A 17,115-nucleotide genomic window follows, 5' to 3' on the forward strand; every position below is an offset into this window, starting at 1 on the left:
TTAGAGTGCATGTTAGATTGTGAATCATATTTGTTCTAAGAAAGCATAACAAGGCGTGATAAAACATGGCCTAACATTACTGATCACAATAAAATCCAATTTAACTTAGATACATAACTAATATAAATACAATACAACACAATACGATGATTCAAGACGTGTGATAGGCTCATGGCTAGATTGGCTACCCTTTGAAAATTTTCAGCACGCACAACAATTAACGAATGGATGCAATATTTACGGAGTACAATCAGTACTTGACCAAGTATTACTCGCGGAAATCTTCTGCATACAAGTGAGCAATTGTCGGTCCAGAACCAAAGGGTCCCACCAAGAATTTTGTTACAAAAATTGAACCCACCAAAAAGCGACATGCTAATTAGCAAACGAATAATAGTTAAAAATGATTATTATTTCTACTTGCAGTGAAAATTTGGGCCCCATTTTATAGCAATCAATCATAATTAACACCCTGTACTTGTTATAACACCACGATTATTCCCATACTCCCTTACTATTTATATACTCGTTCTTCACTCTTCACATGCTCCACTCTTTCCCACCACCACCACTTGATCTCCTCCTAGCTCAATACAATCACAATGCAGCCATCCATGGCGGCGGTCGTATCCCTTCTCCTCCTTGTCCTCCTCGTTCCCGCCACCACGGCGTTCAACATTACCAAGATCCTTAAAGGACATCCTGAGTTCTCCACCTTCAACCAATACCTTACAGAAACCCACCTTGCCAATGAGATCAACCACCTCCAAACCATCACCGTTCTTGCCCTCGACAACTCTGCTATGTCTTCCCTCCTCTCCAAGGGTTTCCCTACTCGCGTTATTCGTAATGTCCTCTCACTTCATGTCCTTGTTGACTACTATGGTGCCAAAAAACTCCACCAGATCACTGATGGTATGTACCTAATTACTAATAGTAATATTATTTCTACATTTTTTCATAGTCAAAGATTCATACTTGGTATTAAAAATGCATGATTTGCATCACAATAACTTTATGTAACTTAATCTGATCATAAGATATTGATATAAATAATGTATAGGAACTACGACGACTGCTTCCCTGTTCCAGTCATCAGGGGACGCAGATGGGGATGCAGGGTATGTGAACATAACAGATATGCACGGAGGAAAGGTTGGGTTCGGACCAGCTAACACGGGTGACTTGAACTCATTTTTTGTCAAGGCAGTACTAGAAAAGCCTTATAATTTATCAATTATTCACATTAGTCAAGTACTTGATTCAGCCGAAGCTGAGGCTCCTACACCTGAGCCCAGTAAGGTTAACTTGACTTCCTTGTTATCTTCCAAGGGTTGCAAAGAATTTTCTCATTTGCTCACCTCTACTGGCGCTCAAAAGACCTTCCAGGTAATAACTTAGCGCACTTTAATTATTAATTATTTTGCGTCACATAAACTATTCTGAACTTATTGTATATAATAATTGATTTTTAGCTTATGCTATTTGAATTCATTATTTTAAAATATGTTAAAATAAGGTGTGGAAAACAAAATTGTCGTAAATGTAACACTAGTAGATATTAAAAGGGTACAAAAGTTAACGTTGCTTCTCTTTTGTGTGTTTCTTATAGGAAAACATTGAGAGCGGCTTAACAGTATTTTGTGCTAGTGACAGCGCCGTGAAGGCGTTCATGCCAAAATTCAAGAACTTAACGGCCGGAAACAAGACCGCGGTACTCTTGTACCACGGTGTTCCAGTCTACAGCTCAATGAGCATGCTCAAGTCCAGCAACGGCCTTATGAATACTTTAGCGACGGAAGGACCTAACAAGTATGATTTCACCATTCAAAACGACGACGAGTCCGTAACAATAAAAACTAAAGTAGTAACGGCTAAGATAACGGGGACGTTAGTTGACGAGGATCCTTTAGCTGTTTATAAATTAGATAAAGTACTCTTGCCACGTGAGTTGTTTAAGCCATCGGCTACACCCGAGCCGGCTTCTTCACCCGAAGCTGAAGCGCCGGGCCCGGATGCAGCCGATGGCCCTGCGTCGGATGAGGATGATGATGTGGCGGATTCCACGTCTCATAAGAAGAAAAATAATGCAGCTGGATTGATCAACGGTGGAGGAATTTTGGCTTTGGGGCTCACTTTGTGTTATTGTGTGCTGGCTGCTTTGTAAAAATAATTCCAAAAATACAAAAAAAAAATATACAAAAATACAAAAAAAAAAAAATTAATTAAAGGAAAAAAATTTGAGGGTGTGATATATGACGTGGACATTGTAAAGCTGGAAGTGAGCTAGATGATTATTTGGCAAGGTTTGAGCACCGACGATTAGCACATGAGATGACGAGAAAGTTTATGAATTTTTTAATTATTGAGTGTAATGTTAAATAATTGGTCCACTTGAAGGTCTTTCTTCTTTATTTTTGGTGTATAATGTTATGATTCTTTTTGTTTTTTGTTTTTGATTTTTGGAAGATTGTACAACACGTCCTTTTTTGAATTATTAATAATTAAAAGTATTAAATTGTACAATTTGGTGTGGGATTAGTTGATTGCAATTTAGATCTTACATTGAATTGTACTATAAATTTATGCATTATATCTTTGAAGAGATGAGATTTGTGGCCGAAAGTCTTATGAGCAATGACAAAAAGTCAATAAGTTATTACTCTTTAGTAATGACAATAGCTATGTTTAATGTTGTGGACAATGTGATGTATATTTGTCAAATCGACAAGGAAATATTATATCCAACACTTTGACAATCCCCTCGATACCAAACACATTCATATAATTATTGAAAGTACTTTAGACATATAGGGCAACGAACTAAAAGAAAAGAAAAAATTGAATGAAATTAAAGAGAGTGAGAGTAGTAAATTTAAATGTAAAGCTGATTATTTATGTTATAATAGATGCGATGGGTATTAGAATGAAGCATATTTAGCTATAGATTTGTCATGGAGTTTAATAATAGAATATGTTTACTTTGGTGTAAAGAGAGTCACAAGTGACAATAATGTAAACAAGAACACAAGATTAAAAATCATGTAATGATAAATCTTGTAATGATTTTATATCAACTAATTGACACCACACGACATTAGGATATATGCCCAGCAGCCTATATGTAACATTTACACTCAGAAAGCAAAAATAGACACATAAATCTTTACATTTATCTTTCAAAAGTTGCATAATAGACAAGCAAAAATACTAGAAGTAAAATAGACTCTTCAACCTGTCCATTATTTTTCAGTCGTGCCAAATCTCAGTTGGAATTCATTAAATCAGAAATACAACTCGATCGAAAGCCCAACCATGACAAGAAACTGATACAAACTGTAACAACTAAGCAGTAAGTAGTCAAAGCACCACAATATAGCCATATGAGAATTAAGGATAGTCTAAGGCGTTCTAGACTTTTAGCCCAGCAAAATAATGCTACATTACAGCCACATTTTCTTCACAATTATTCATTTGGTGACACTATAAACATGCACTTGACCATGTCACAGCTAGGCGACTGGCTGGCCATGCTCGGTCCATGCCTAATGACTGCACAATTTATGTACAAGAGTTACAACTACTTTCACCACTTATTCAATGTTTATACGCGGGGTGAAGAAGAAAATATCGCCAAGCCGGTCATTGCTAGGCGAATTACCACCATAAACCAACAGCCCGGGTTTTCCATTGCTCTTTCCACCAGCAAAGGCGCACCATCCCCTTGGGCCTGGATGATCAGCTGAATTGTAGCCATCCTCCAATTTCTTCCACACTAGTGTTTCTGTGTCCAAAACATAGACTTCTCCTGAGAATTTACCAGCACCTAAGTGACCCAAATCACTAGGGTCAATCTCTCCACCATATATGAATATGTACTTGCCAATTACAGCAGTTGAAAATACACTTCGAGCAGTGGGCTTTTCGCCTGTTGTTTCAACCTCGGCCCACTCTTTCTTGATGAGATCAAAGCAGTGGACATCATCAACCTCTTTCCCTGCGAATCCATACACAACCCAAACTTTGTGTTGCACAACTGCAAGCCCAGGTCCACCTCTTCCTTTGCAATTTTCACCAGGAGGTGGGAAGTTCATCCATTTCTGATCAATGGTATCATACGCCCAAAGGTCGTTTAATCGGCCTGTGAAACCGCAGCCACCAAAAATGTACACATGACGATCATCAGTTGCTGTGGAATGGTAGCTTCGGTGAACTGGCCCAGTTTCTCCACTAGAAAGAAGGGTCCATTTGTTAGTAGTAGTGTCAAAAGAGTAGTATTCATTGAGCTCTTTGTGTTCAGCATCCCTACCACCGAAGACATAGATAGTGTCATTTACGGCTGCCATTGAGACACCAACACGTGGCGGTGGGATCTCTCCACTGGCTTCGTTGACAGACCATGATTGGTCCTCAAGATCAAAGACATACAGCTTGTTATCAACGGGGACTCGTGGCATGAATTCACCCCCAAAGGCATAGAGCTTCTTTCCTACTATGGCTATTGCATGTGAACTCCTTGCTCCAGGCCCAGTTCCATTCTGTTCAAACTAAAAGCATACAAGTATAAATATAACTAATAAGCATATCAGAATTTCAGGATTCTCTCTTATAGTTTAACTCAGAACACAGCTGATAATGATCATATTAGTTGTTACAAGAAAATATCTGTATGAAGAATACCACTAATAACTTCACAAGGTAAGCGTAAACATCTAAGAACTTTGTTTTAGGATATCCAAACAATGGACCAACTCTTTCCTGTCACACAAGTATATTAGCAAATGTTTTATCATCTTTACTGATCGTATAAATCCTACAAGATTGCAGCTTTTCTAGCCATTGATAACATATTTGCTGATAACATTTTAGTCACTTCAAATTATGGTTAAAACATATATGTAGCTTGAAACTTTGAAAGGATCTAAACAGTCAAAACCATCATAAAAATATCTTGTCTGAAAGACAGATTAGACCTATAAACAAGACTTGTGAGCAAACCAGTCCTATTTTTAGGAAACATAACAATTCTTGTAGGACATAAGAATATACGTGTACGGAAGTATAATGGCATGTTTGTACCTGTTTTCATGAAACTTGGATCAAAACTAACAAAAAGGTTGTTTTAAAAAACTCACAAAGGTCAGTGACATTAGACCCCTCATTGAAAAGACCCTGATATTAATGTTGCTACATCAAGACTCTGGTTGACTTGAAATAAGACTGTGTTTATGAAACAAAACCTTCAATAAGAACTCAATCAATCAAAGCCTTAATCCTATAAATGGGGTCGGCTACATGAATCAAAAGTGATTATTCCGTATAGTCAATAAGAAATAATGAATGAATTTGATCTCTTTTGTCAAACCAATGGTTGCTGCATACTACATCAAATAATTCATACTCAGCTCTATAGTGAATTAGGGCCTCTTCTGATTGACTGAATTGAACTGAACTTAACTTATTGGAGCTGAGCTGAACTAAATATTTTATGAGAGAAGAAAATTAAAAACTAAACTGAACTGAACTTATTATAACTGAACTGAACTGAAAATAATTTGAAAAGAACAGGCCCTTAGAGTGCATTTTATTCACCTAATTTGTTAATTTGATCTTTGTTTAATCATAAATTGGACTTTATCCCTTACTAAGCTAACTCTTATTTGAACTAATCTAAACTGATAAGGTGAATAGAACAGGACCTTAATCAAGTTGTCCGAACCTTTCAAAAACAAATCATTATACATGATTTCACTAATATATACTTCGTATACCATAACTCCATAACATCAAGTTGTCAGAATTCAAAATAATATACGTGACTATTAAATCCCGACGGAAGGAGGTATTGATGATAAAAGGAATCTTACTCTACACAATGACTTAACTCCAATGATGCATGATCGAGAAATTAGGGAAATAATTAAGAGAGTTGCAAACTCATACACTGATACACATGCTACAAATTACATAACCATGATCCTTTAAACTGCAAATTGGAGCTATTCACTTCTTTGATCATAGTTTTTTCAAGGGCCTTATATTATGTGTTGGATTTAACATAATGCAAATTACAAGTTTTAGAAACTACTTTGCCTCATAATTAACCAAAATTACTCAAGATAAAGGATTAAAACAACAAATTGGTGCAAAATTGAGAAAAAAAGGTCATAAATTAAGAAGCAAACCTTAACCCAATCACCCTGAATGACCATCGTTCTTGCTGTCTGCTAATTGCCACCTTTCAAACTTCCCACTAGTTTTTGAGAGTAAAGCATGCGGCATGCCCCTATTTATTTGGCAACGGGACATCTGCCCCAAAAATACCACTTTATTAAATGCAGGTCGGATTCGGTGAAATCGAGTCTATTTTAATTTTGGGTGTTGTTAAATTACTGTGTTCATATAAGTTAAAATTTATTTTTTTTATTTTTATTTTATATTTTTAATTCGGATTAGTTTTTTACACCTTTAAACTATTACAGAGTACTCTCTTTGTGTATGGATTATTTTGGAATTTGGATAGGCTATTGTATATATTTTTTCCGTCTCTTATTATTAGTCCCTTATGTTCAATTTTAAGTCCCAAAATAATAGTCTCATTTGCTTTTTTTTCAAGTATAACTAGTATTAAATTCGTGCGATGCATGGAATCATCTTTTTATCTAGATATATGTATTTAGACTTTTTTTTTAAGGAAAAATTAACAAATATAATCCCAATTATTACCTTCCTTCTCATTTTAATCCCATCTATAGTTTAACTTAGAATAATTCCAACTATTGGATGACCCTTTTCAAAATAGTCTCACTCATTTGTTAACCTATCTATACTTAGTATTTAAAAACTATAACTAAAAAATTAAGAAAGACACATGTTCTCATCCATTCTATTACACTTCTCTAACCATAGTGCCACATGTTATCTTACACTATTAATTTTTTATTACACCATTTTTTTTTAATTCTTTCATTAAACTTATACTTCATCTTTCATATACACTTCATCTCTCCCCTTTAACTCAACCTTTTCCTATTCTCTCTTTAATTTTAGCCCTTCCACCTTCTATTTAAGCCTCTTTTTCGATTAAAGTTCCAAAATTTTAATTTCTTTAATCATGTTTCCGATTACATATTATACCCTATAATGACTTACTGATATTTCCTCACTTATCTCTCAATACAATTTTATATGAATAACCCGTGCATTGCACGGGTCAGAAGGCTAGTTGTTTAGGTAAAAAGAGTGATGTGAAGCTAGTATTGATTAGTGCTTTTTGATAATAATACTTGTAATAATAAATAAAAATTAAAGAAACACCCCATTTTTTTTATTTCTTTAATCACTGCCCACATCGGCACATTGACACTTTGACACTATCTCTAGAACAAGTCAACAACTTTATTTTTGCCATTGAAACCACTTTCTTAGCCACCCACAACCACCGAAACCACCATTCTAGCCAAATCCAGCCACCAAAACCACCACCCAAGCAAAACCCAGCCACCAAAACCACCACCCGAGCCAGACCCAGCCACTAAAACCACCATTGTAGCCAAGCCCAGCCACCGAGATCACCATCGTAGCCAAGCCCAGCCACCGAGACCACCATCGTAGCCAAGCCCAGCCACCGAGACCACCATCGTAGCCAAGCCCAGCACCGAAACCACCATTGTAGCCAAAACCAGCCACCGTAACTACCATTGTAGCCAAACCCAGCCACCGTAACTACCATTGTAGCCAAACCCAGCCACCGAAACCACCATTGTAGCCAAACCCAGCCATCGAAACCACCATTGTAGCCAAAAATTAATTTATCCAACAATTATCCGATTAAAGCTTGGAATAATTCAAAGGGAACCCAACAATTAAATTATGAGAGTGATAACTTCTGTAATTATCTGTTTAATTTTGAAATGTAATCTAAAAAAAAAAAAAAAAAAGAGTATTCAATGGAGGAAAAGGTGTTATGGAGATGGTGTGGAATGGAGAAGATGGAGAAAGGGAAAGATTAATTTTGTTAATTTTTCATTTTTTTTTTTAAATTAAAAATTTTTTTAAAAAAAAAATATTTGTAAATACAAATCGCTCTTTTTTAGTAAATTAAGGGATAATTTGCAAATTGCAGCTTTTTAAAGTTCGTATTTTGCAAATTGCAGTCATTTTAAAAAAAATTACAAATTGCAGCCCAAAAGTTCGTATAAATTGTAAATTGCAGTTGATTTAACTTTTTCATCGGTTTACATGTCGAAAGATCTTCTATTAAGGTTTTAGGGGTCACTTTAGCCCTTAAGCATCCGAATTGAGCACGGAATTAGCAAAAAAATAACGTAAGTGCCTCGTTTTGCGTAACAAAAATATATCGATTTGTGGGAAACTGTAAAAATGAGACACTTATGTTATTTTTTTGTTAATTCAGAACTCAATTCGGGCCCCTAAGTGCTAAAATGACCCTTAAAACCTTAAACGAAGATTTTTCGACATGTAAACCAATGAAAAGTTGAATTGGGCTTCAATTTACAATTTATACGGACTTTTGAGTTGCAATTTGCAATTTTTTTTTTAAATGACTGCACTTTGCAAAATACGAACTTTAAATGACTGCAATTTACAAATTTTCCTAAATTAAAATGTAATACTATTTATATAAATGTAATGTAAATAATACATTATATCATATGTAACAGTAAATAATACAAATTACATCAAACAAAAAAAAATTACTCTGAAAATAAAAAAAAATTTGGTTCGTCGATTTATTTCAAATTCTAGCAAAATTAATATTATAAAATACCAAACAAAATCGAAGACCAACAAATATTCAATTTTTATAAAACAATAACATCACTTAGTCATAAATTTTCAATACTCCATACAAATCATTTAATTTATCACAATATTTATAATTGAAATTAGAATTGTAAAATTGCAAATTGAAAAAAATAAAAAAAGAGGGAGTTAAACATAGAGAAAACAAACCTTTTTGTGACATATTTGGTGAAAGTATGAAACTGATCGATACAAAATTTGGCCAAATTGTCTTACAAAATTATAAAATCGATTCAATTGTGGTGTAAGGTTTTATGATTTAAATTAGAAAAATAGAAAGAAAATTTTAGACATGCAAAAATGGGGAGAAGGAGAGAATTTTTAATTTATAATAATGACTTTCATTTGGGATGAGAGTTAGAAACTAAAGATTTTAGTAACTATTATTGGAGGCTATGGAAGTATGGAGTATTATTCATAATAGGCATTGAAAGAGTACATTTATCTAATAGAAAACTATATGATAAAAAGGCATGAATGAAAATGTTTGCTTTAAAGTAAAAATAGAAAAAATTGACAAAAATAATCCCAACTTTTGCTCATTTGTTCAAAATAATTCCAATTTTGGATTAATATTATATAATCCGAAGTTAGGGGTCATTCGCTCAAAATGGTCCCAACTAGTCACCCAACCTGTTATAACAGGTTAAGAGGTGACACGTGTCACCACGTGATTGGTTGAAAAATTAAAAAAAACCAAAAACTTAATAAATAAAAAAAAAAATTAAAATAAAAACAAACTGCCCAAGCCACCGACCACCACTACCACCACCCTCACTACCACCAATCAACTCTTTCCTCATCCCGCTGCACCCAGATGCCCCTCCATACGCCGGCGACACCTTTCCCCTATGTACCCTTATTCGTCGGTTCATCCCCCTAAACCACCACCTTAATACCACCAATCCCCACCTTAAAATGTAAGAAAAAAAAATCCTCCTCCACCATATAAACTGCCAGCCACCCCTTCTCGACCCTCGGGAGCCTACCAAAAGGGTTTTCGAGGGTGGGGGAGTAGCGTCTAGGGGTTTATACGGTGGGAGAAGGGGTTTTTAAGAGATATTTAGATTGGGTTTTTGTGGTGGTTCAGTGGTAGTTTCGGGACGATAGAGCTGAGGGTAGGTGGAGACGGCGTCGCCGGCAGCGTGGGGTACGGGATCTGAGTGCGGTGTAGGACAGGGACGGGGGAGGTACCTGGTTTGGTTGGGTAGGAGGGCTGCCGGAATCGTGGGTGGTTGTTGGGGTTGCGTGGGTGATGCTGATTTTTTTATTAATTTTTTTTAATATTTCAACCAATCTGGTGGTGACACGTGTCACTTAAAATATATAATAATTAAAAAAAAATATTCCCTCCTTAGTAGATTACCGGTCACTTGGGACCATTTTGAGTGAATGACCTCTAAAGTTCGGATTATTTAAAATTAATCCAAAGTTGGGATTATTTTGAGCGAACGAATAAAAGTTGAGATTATTTTTAACAATTTTTCCAAAAAAATATGTAACTACAAATGGATAGTAGGGAAATTAGGGGGAAATGCCACGTGGCACATTGTATGACTTGCAAAAGTTCTTGTTTTAAAATATAGTATAGATATAGATTAATATTATTTTATTATCAAAATTCTCTTCAATTTGCAACAATATTTGTGTAAATTTAATTTTTCTATGTAAATTTTGCTTTTTCATGTACTTTTATTATTTTCTTTCTCTAGTTTTTTGCATATTCAATGTAAATTTACCTTTTCAATATAGTTTACTACTTCTTATTTATGTTTATTAATTTCTGTAAAAATTGCTCATAAGGGACGGAGAGAGTAAAATTTAAAAGTGGAAGTTCAAAGGGATAGATAGATTAGGTACTTAAGTAGAAGATGCCAATCCCCATAAAATGATAATGTAATCATGGATTAATACTAATTTAATCAATATAGAGGCAGTAGTCACTTTCCATTAAAATTGGCAACATGCAATTCTAACATCACCTATCCCACCTACTCATTTTTCTGTGAAATGGATTATTGGTTTAATAACTTCATACTATGGTCGAATTCATGCAGTGGACTCTAATCATTCTTATATTATGAATGTTAACTCTTAATTTAATCCTTTTCTTATGTCGGGTTAGTACTTGTACTTAATATGCACCCAACAAATAAAACGCTAGACTCCTAGCTTAGCTTAGCTGAGCTCTGACGTGACTACCTTTCTTCCGTTTTTTTAATATTTGCTACATACATTTTTCATGGTACTTAATAAAAGTAGAATTTAAAACACTTTAAAAAAAATGGGATAAGAGGTTAGAATAATAATTTAGTGGCCATGAGCTTTAAATAAAGAAAATAATACAACTTTCTTCTAAAATAACTTTCCAATTTATTATAGTAAGTGTATTGCAAGAATTATGATATTTCCATTTTAAAAATGTGTTGCAATTGTAAAAAAAACGAAAAGAAATATTATATTATTAAATATTATTTTATAATGATTTTGTAGGCAAAAACACTTGCATGACCATCAAAGGGATTTATTCATTCTCTAAGACCCTGTTCTCTTCACCTTAAAAAAATAATATTAAGTAAAATTAATTTCAGTTCAGTAAAATTAATTTCAGTTCTGTAAAAATAATTTCAGTTCAATAAAAATAAGTTCAGTTCTGTAAAATTAATTCAAGTTCAGTAAAAATACTTTAAGTTCAGCAAATATAATTTTGTTTCAATAAAAATAATTTCAATTCAGCAAGAGAAGAGAACGGGGCCTAACTCTCTTCTTAAAGAATTCAGTTTCCTTATTGTAGAATCAATTTATACTCCATAAAAAAAAACTCGAATTCATAATGATATTAACATTTTAAACTTTAGCAATATTTATATATTCCAATTTGATCATAGTTTATGGTTATACCTAAGAAAAAGTAGAAAATGTTTTCTCACCTTGCTAGGTGCTATTAACATTCTACTCCATAGCTTGGCATTAGGTAAATTGATACGTACACTCGTTTTCTATTGTAACGTTAGCTCAACTTTTTTTTTTTTTAAAATTTTTTTTTAATGAAAATTGGATAATGCCCCGGGTGTACCATGTGCATGGTGTACCTGTAAGGCGGAAAGAACATGCGGTTGTTTGATAAACAACATATCGTGTTTGACAAAGAACATACTTATATTAGACAAAAAAGATATCTATATATGTTTGATAATATGTTCTTTTATACATATATTCTTTACATATGTTAATTAAACATATTTCTTGGGTTTCAATAATATAAAGTATGTTTTTTGAATTTGGCTCGTATATTCTTTGAGGTAATGAGTGACACACAAATTCCTTTTTTTTTTTCTTTCTTTCTTTTTGTTAATTATTGTATGTTATTTGAGTTTGATCAATGTGTTCTTCAGGTATAAATTATATGTTCTTTGCATTATAACTTATGTTTTTTTAACATATGTTATTTTGAATTTTGAAATTTAATTTGAAAATAAAATCTTGAATTTTTTTAGTTGAACATATTTTAGAGAGAGGAAATTAAAATTAAAATATTCTTTTTCAAAAACTTGCATGTTCTTTTTCGAACATCTAAATGTTCTTTCCACCTTTTTTTATTTAATCAGGTGCATCACAAACATCATTCATTATTTTTTTTTTACATCAATTCCTTAAAATATCAACTCAATTTGTATAATTTCCTTATTGCATATCGAATCAATTGCAATACTATGACTATTCAAACAATTTAGGCAAATATCTAGGTTTCATGTAAGTTTTTCTACGTGGATATTGCCGTATAGAGAAATTTTAGCTAGGCACTTCTCATACACCCAACAATTTCACCCAATTTTATTTTAGGTCATAGATACACACAGGATTCAACAATCTTTAATTAATTCGCGAAAAATAATGTGTAAAAAACTATCTCATACACTTGACAAAAACAACCCCAACTAATAATCACAACATAAACTCAACTAATTTTCACTTCTACTAATTTAAGATCTAGTCAATTGATCATATAGTTGTGCATAACCCTAGAAACAACAACATAAGTAATTCATTATATGAGCATATATGATGAGTAAACTAATATATTCCCATAACATTATCCAATTAAATCAAGTGAAACAAAAGTAATACATGAAGAAAATAGCAGAATAAAGAGGCTTCCCAAACAACTCAGTAGTAGTGGTCATAGTAGAAGCAGAAAAATTATGGTACGGTACATAAGTATATGGACTACTAGGAGGAACATATTGTCCTTGACCTCCTTGACCATAAGGTGGCCCTTCACTCATTGGAGGACCATTTGGGTATTCACAACATGATGGGACACTTCCCGGAGGACAATTAACCCCCTGTGAACCCGAACTTCCAGGTGGCGGTTGGGCTTCAGGCGGTGGTGGTGGTGGCGATGGTGGCGGCTTTGGTGGTGCTTGACATGGGAATTGACATATTATGGGACAATTACTAGTACAAGCTTCAACATTATTATTGTTATCACCCTCTTTCTTTTGGGATGATAAAGAACAATGGATTGTGGAAATTTTTAACAATAATAAGCACAGTAGTGTTATTTGTTGTAGAATTATCTTTGTAGGGAACATTGTTATATCATGCAATTTTTTTTTGTTTTGCCAAAATATGGCTAGTGAGAAAATAACTAAGCTAGTGAATTGTTAAAGTTTGAAGCATATCTAATATTAAATTTGCAATTGTTTGTGGTTCAATCCTGAAATATAACAGAGCTAGGAAGTGAAATAACAATGATAGAAAATGTTTTGTGACACATAGCCATTTAGAAAGGGTATGTGTCACCTTAGAAAGAATTGTGCATGCAAGTATTTATTTAGTACCGACCTAAAAAAGAGGTGATCATGGCAAAATTGGATGGTATGTATAGCACTACATGTTAGAAGTATGTTTTATGGGTAGAGTTGAATTATAACCTAGGCAAATAGGTGTAAGAAAATTATGTATGGAAATATCATATTCAACAAATCGAATAATCAAATTTAAGAGGTATAGATGTATGTATCAAATTTATAACAAATTGAATCAAATACAGAGTAAAGATCTTATTCAACAAATTAAAACTGTGATCATTGTATTTTAGTAATTTTTTTCAATCCCGTATAAAAGTTTCATTAAGAGATCAATTTGTGCTATATTGAACACAAACAATTCAATTAAAATTGAGCCCTACATAGTCGATCACATATGGGTTATGTTAAATACTAGTAAATTTAAATTGACTACACTCTCATAAGGTATATATTATTGAGAATAAAACTAAAGTGAACGAATATAGAAAACAAAACAAAATAAGTCTTATTTATCTCCAACAAGGCAACAAGCATAAGATTGGAAACATAGAGAGAAATAAGGGATAGAAGGGAGAGGGTAGATAGTTGTATAGGTTTTTAAATTACACTCTATAATAAGTTTATCAATTGACAAATTAAAACAAGGGAACTTGCATGGACCCAATCCACATAAAATTACTCTGGACCAAGCCCATCACATGCCTTTCAAAAAAAGAAAAAAAAAATGATTTGGTTTATTCACTTTATATTTGTTATAATCATCTATCTTTTTTGATTCGATATAATCAGCAGATTACTTTACAATATTTAGATTACAAGTATATATATGATATAATTTACCAATAACTTGTATTTTATGTATATCTTTTTCTTCTTCTCTCCACCACCCTTACCAGCACTATCATTCGGGTTTGCAGAACGCACTTGCGTCACAAGTGATGAAGTGAATAGCGAATTCCCTTTGAATATATATCGTCGATGACATCTTTAGGTCCCAATAGATATTGTCATCTTTAGGTCCTACCCCGCAAGGATTTGCTATGGTGTAATCGTGTTGGACATAAGTGTTACTCAAAAGACCTGTACTAGGTTGAGGTATCAAGCCCCTATATAAGGAATGTTATGTTCTCCTCAACTTCCGATATAAAAGCGCCATAGGCGCATTTTGATCTCTTTTAAAGAGTTTTCGTCCCAAGGCCCAACAAGACATCAAAATGGGTCACCATCTGTAATATCTCAAGTTAACATAAGCTTACTAGTAGATGTCATCTTTTAGTTTAGCGCAAATTTTTAGCTGGTCCTTCATTGTAAAAATGAACATTTAATATAACAAGAATGAACATTTTCATGTCTGGTTCCTCATTGTAAAAATGAACATTTAATATAACAAGATTGAACATTTTCTTGCTATAAGATATTATTTCTTACAAAATTAAATGTTCATTTTCATACTATCAAACGTTTATTCTTATCATAGTAATGTTCATTTTCATACTATCAGATGTTCATTCTTATAATATTAATGTTCACAATTTAATATAACAAAAATGAACATTTTTTTGCTATAGGATATTTATTCTTTCAAAATTAAATGTTCATTTTCATACTATCAGATGTTCATTCTTATAATATTAATATTCACAATTTGGAAAAATGTTCATTCTTGTAATATCAGACATTCACTCTTATAATATCATATGTTCATTCTTAATGTTCACAATTTGGCAAAATGTTCATTCTTGCAATATCAAATGTTCATTCTTGTAATATCAGATGTTCTTTCTTATAATATTAATGTTCACAATTTTCATTCTGTCAAATGTAATTAATTAATCAAAATTGAAAATGTAGATAAAATCAACCAAAATTGCAAGGAAATTTGGCAAAATTCCTCCATATCAATCAAATAAAATTGCTACAAAAAGTCTAGCTTGTAATTAAACAATTATGCTACTAGTTCAAAGAAAATTGCAAAATTACCGTTTTTTTCGAGGTCGTTTTTCATATTCTTTAGATGCCGCTCTCTTTCATCTTGAATATCCATGTTTATGCAAGTCATTTTGATCTCTAAGCTTTTGTAGTTTGATAGATTATGGTGGTTTTGAGAGGAAATAGAGAGAGAAAATGATGGGTAGACATAAAAGTGATGGGTAGAGAGAGAAAATGGGTATGATAGCTTTTAAAAATGAAAAATATTTTTCTTTTCTTTTAAAAGAGTTCTGTATTTGATTTGACAACATGTGACCTGCGACGTCATGCGCGCATCAGTGAGGGATTATATTTGTATAGCTGATCTCGAGACCAGCTATTAGTAATTGTTAATTTACAGCTTGTTTGGATGGAGAGTAATGGAGGGAAGGGAAGGGGAGGGAAAGGAAGAGATTAGTTTTCCTCCATTTGGATAGCAAAAATGGGAGGTGAGGGAATTGGGAGGAAGAGAAATGGAAGGAAATTAATTCCTTTCACAATTAAGAAAAAAATCTTTCCAAATTAGAGAAGATTTGGAAGGAAAACTTTGCTTCCTTCAACATCTACTGTTTGACGCCTCCACCACAAGCTTCGTCATCTTCCGCCGCCATGTCCACCGCCATATTCAATCTTAAGAAATTTTTTTTTCTGAAATTGAATTTTAAGTATAAAAATTTCAAATGTTGAGATACAAATTTCTGGTTCTGATTTACAAATCGATTTTTTCATGAAATTTGGTTTTTATTTTCATCAATCAAGTTTCAAAAAATTGAGTTATGGTTTTTCAAAAATCGATTTTCTGGAGAAAAAAAAAAGGTTTTAATATACAGAAATCAATTTTTCGAAAATGTGTTCTTCTTTTTCTAAAACCAGAAAATTTTGTTTTGATTTTCGAAAATCAATTTTCAGAAATTTTGGTTTTTATTTTCAAAAATCAATTTTTTGAAAATTTCATCTTGGAAAATCGACAAAGACAATTTATATGTAAGAATTTATATTTCCAGAATTTTATTATTTAAAATTTTGATAGGTGAATTATTGATTTTGGAAAATTGAGAATTTCAATTCATATTATCTCAAGAACAAGTAGCTTAGATTCCCTCAGTCTCTCTTCCTTCATTTTCTCTGTTATCCAAATGAGGGATTTTGTTTTCTTCACCCCTCCCCTTCCTTCATCTTCCTTCCCCTCCCTCTCCTTCCAAAATTTCTATCCAAACAAGCTATTAGTCCTAGCTTGCATGGATGAGATAAGTTAGCTTAAAAGGCCTCTATTAGGCTGAGATATCAATTCTCTATATAGAGGGTAGATACCTCAAACTATTATTTATTCCTTTTTCTATAATTCTTCACTTTCAAGTGCAAAATAACCCCAATGGATTGTGGGTGCTTTTCGTTTGCTTAATAACTTCCTTGTTGTGACTCTTTACCATGCTTCACTAAGCAAACTTCACCCTTCACCTATTTTTGAGCTATTGAATAAGGCAAACCAAATATCCATTTCTTTTTC

The 17,115-nt window shown here is 33.1% G+C and overlaps 2 protein-coding genes across 2 annotated transcripts; one reads left to right on the forward strand and one right to left on the reverse strand.

The window, feature by feature from the left end:
* The first annotated feature begins 541 nt into the window (after positions 1–541).
* On the forward strand, positions 542–2,582 carry LOC145587471 (fasciclin-like arabinogalactan protein 2). The gene is made up of 3 exons (XM_081644205.1): positions 542–915; positions 1,064–1,389; positions 1,613–2,582. The coding sequence occupies exons 1-3, from the start codon at positions 603–605 to the stop codon at positions 2,165–2,167; spliced, it is 1,194 nt and encodes a 397-aa protein (XP_081500331.1). The 5' UTR covers positions 542–602; the 3' UTR covers positions 2,168–2,582.
* Positions 2,583–3,242: 660 nt separating this feature from the next.
* Positions 3,243–6,296, reverse strand: LOC145587472 (thiohydroximate-O-sulfate sulfur/sulfate-lyase (nitrile-forming) NSP5-like). Its single transcript, XM_081644206.1, has 2 exons — positions 6,186–6,296; positions 3,243–4,547 (listed from the first exon to the last, which is right to left on the reverse strand). Exons 1-2 carry the CDS (start codon positions 6,210–6,212, stop codon positions 3,594–3,596), a joined length of 981 nt encoding a protein of 326 aa, XP_081500332.1. The 5' UTR covers positions 6,213–6,296; the 3' UTR covers positions 3,243–3,593.
* Positions 6,297–17,115: the final 10,819 nt, after the last annotated feature.

Source organism: Chenopodium album, chromosome 17 (assembly GCF_948465745.1).
Source record: "Chenopodium album chromosome 17, dcCheAlbu1.1, whole genome shotgun sequence".
Taxonomy (NCBI): Eukaryota; Viridiplantae; Streptophyta; class Magnoliopsida; order Caryophyllales; family Amaranthaceae; genus Chenopodium; species Chenopodium album.

Bases quoted from the DNA above. Each gene is read 5' to 3' on its own strand.
- LOC145587472 (XM_081644206.1), bottom strand. From the start codon at position 6,212: ATGGTCATTCAGGGTGATTGGGTTAAG. The intron at 4,548-6,185 runs GTTTGCTTCTTA...GTATGCTTTTAG, and splicing joins TTCAGGGTGATTGGGTTAAG to TTTGAACAGAATGGAACTGG.
- LOC145587471 (XM_081644205.1), top strand. From the start codon at position 603: ATGCAGCCATCCATGGCGGCGGTCGTATCCCTTCTCCTCCTTGTCCTC. The intron at 916-1,063 runs GTATGTACCTAA...AATAATGTATAG, and splicing joins ACTCCACCAGATCACTGATG to GAACTACGACGACTGCTTCC. The intron at 1,390-1,612 runs GTAATAACTTAG...TGTTTCTTATAG, and splicing joins GCGCTCAAAAGACCTTCCAG to GAAAACATTGAGAGCGGCTT.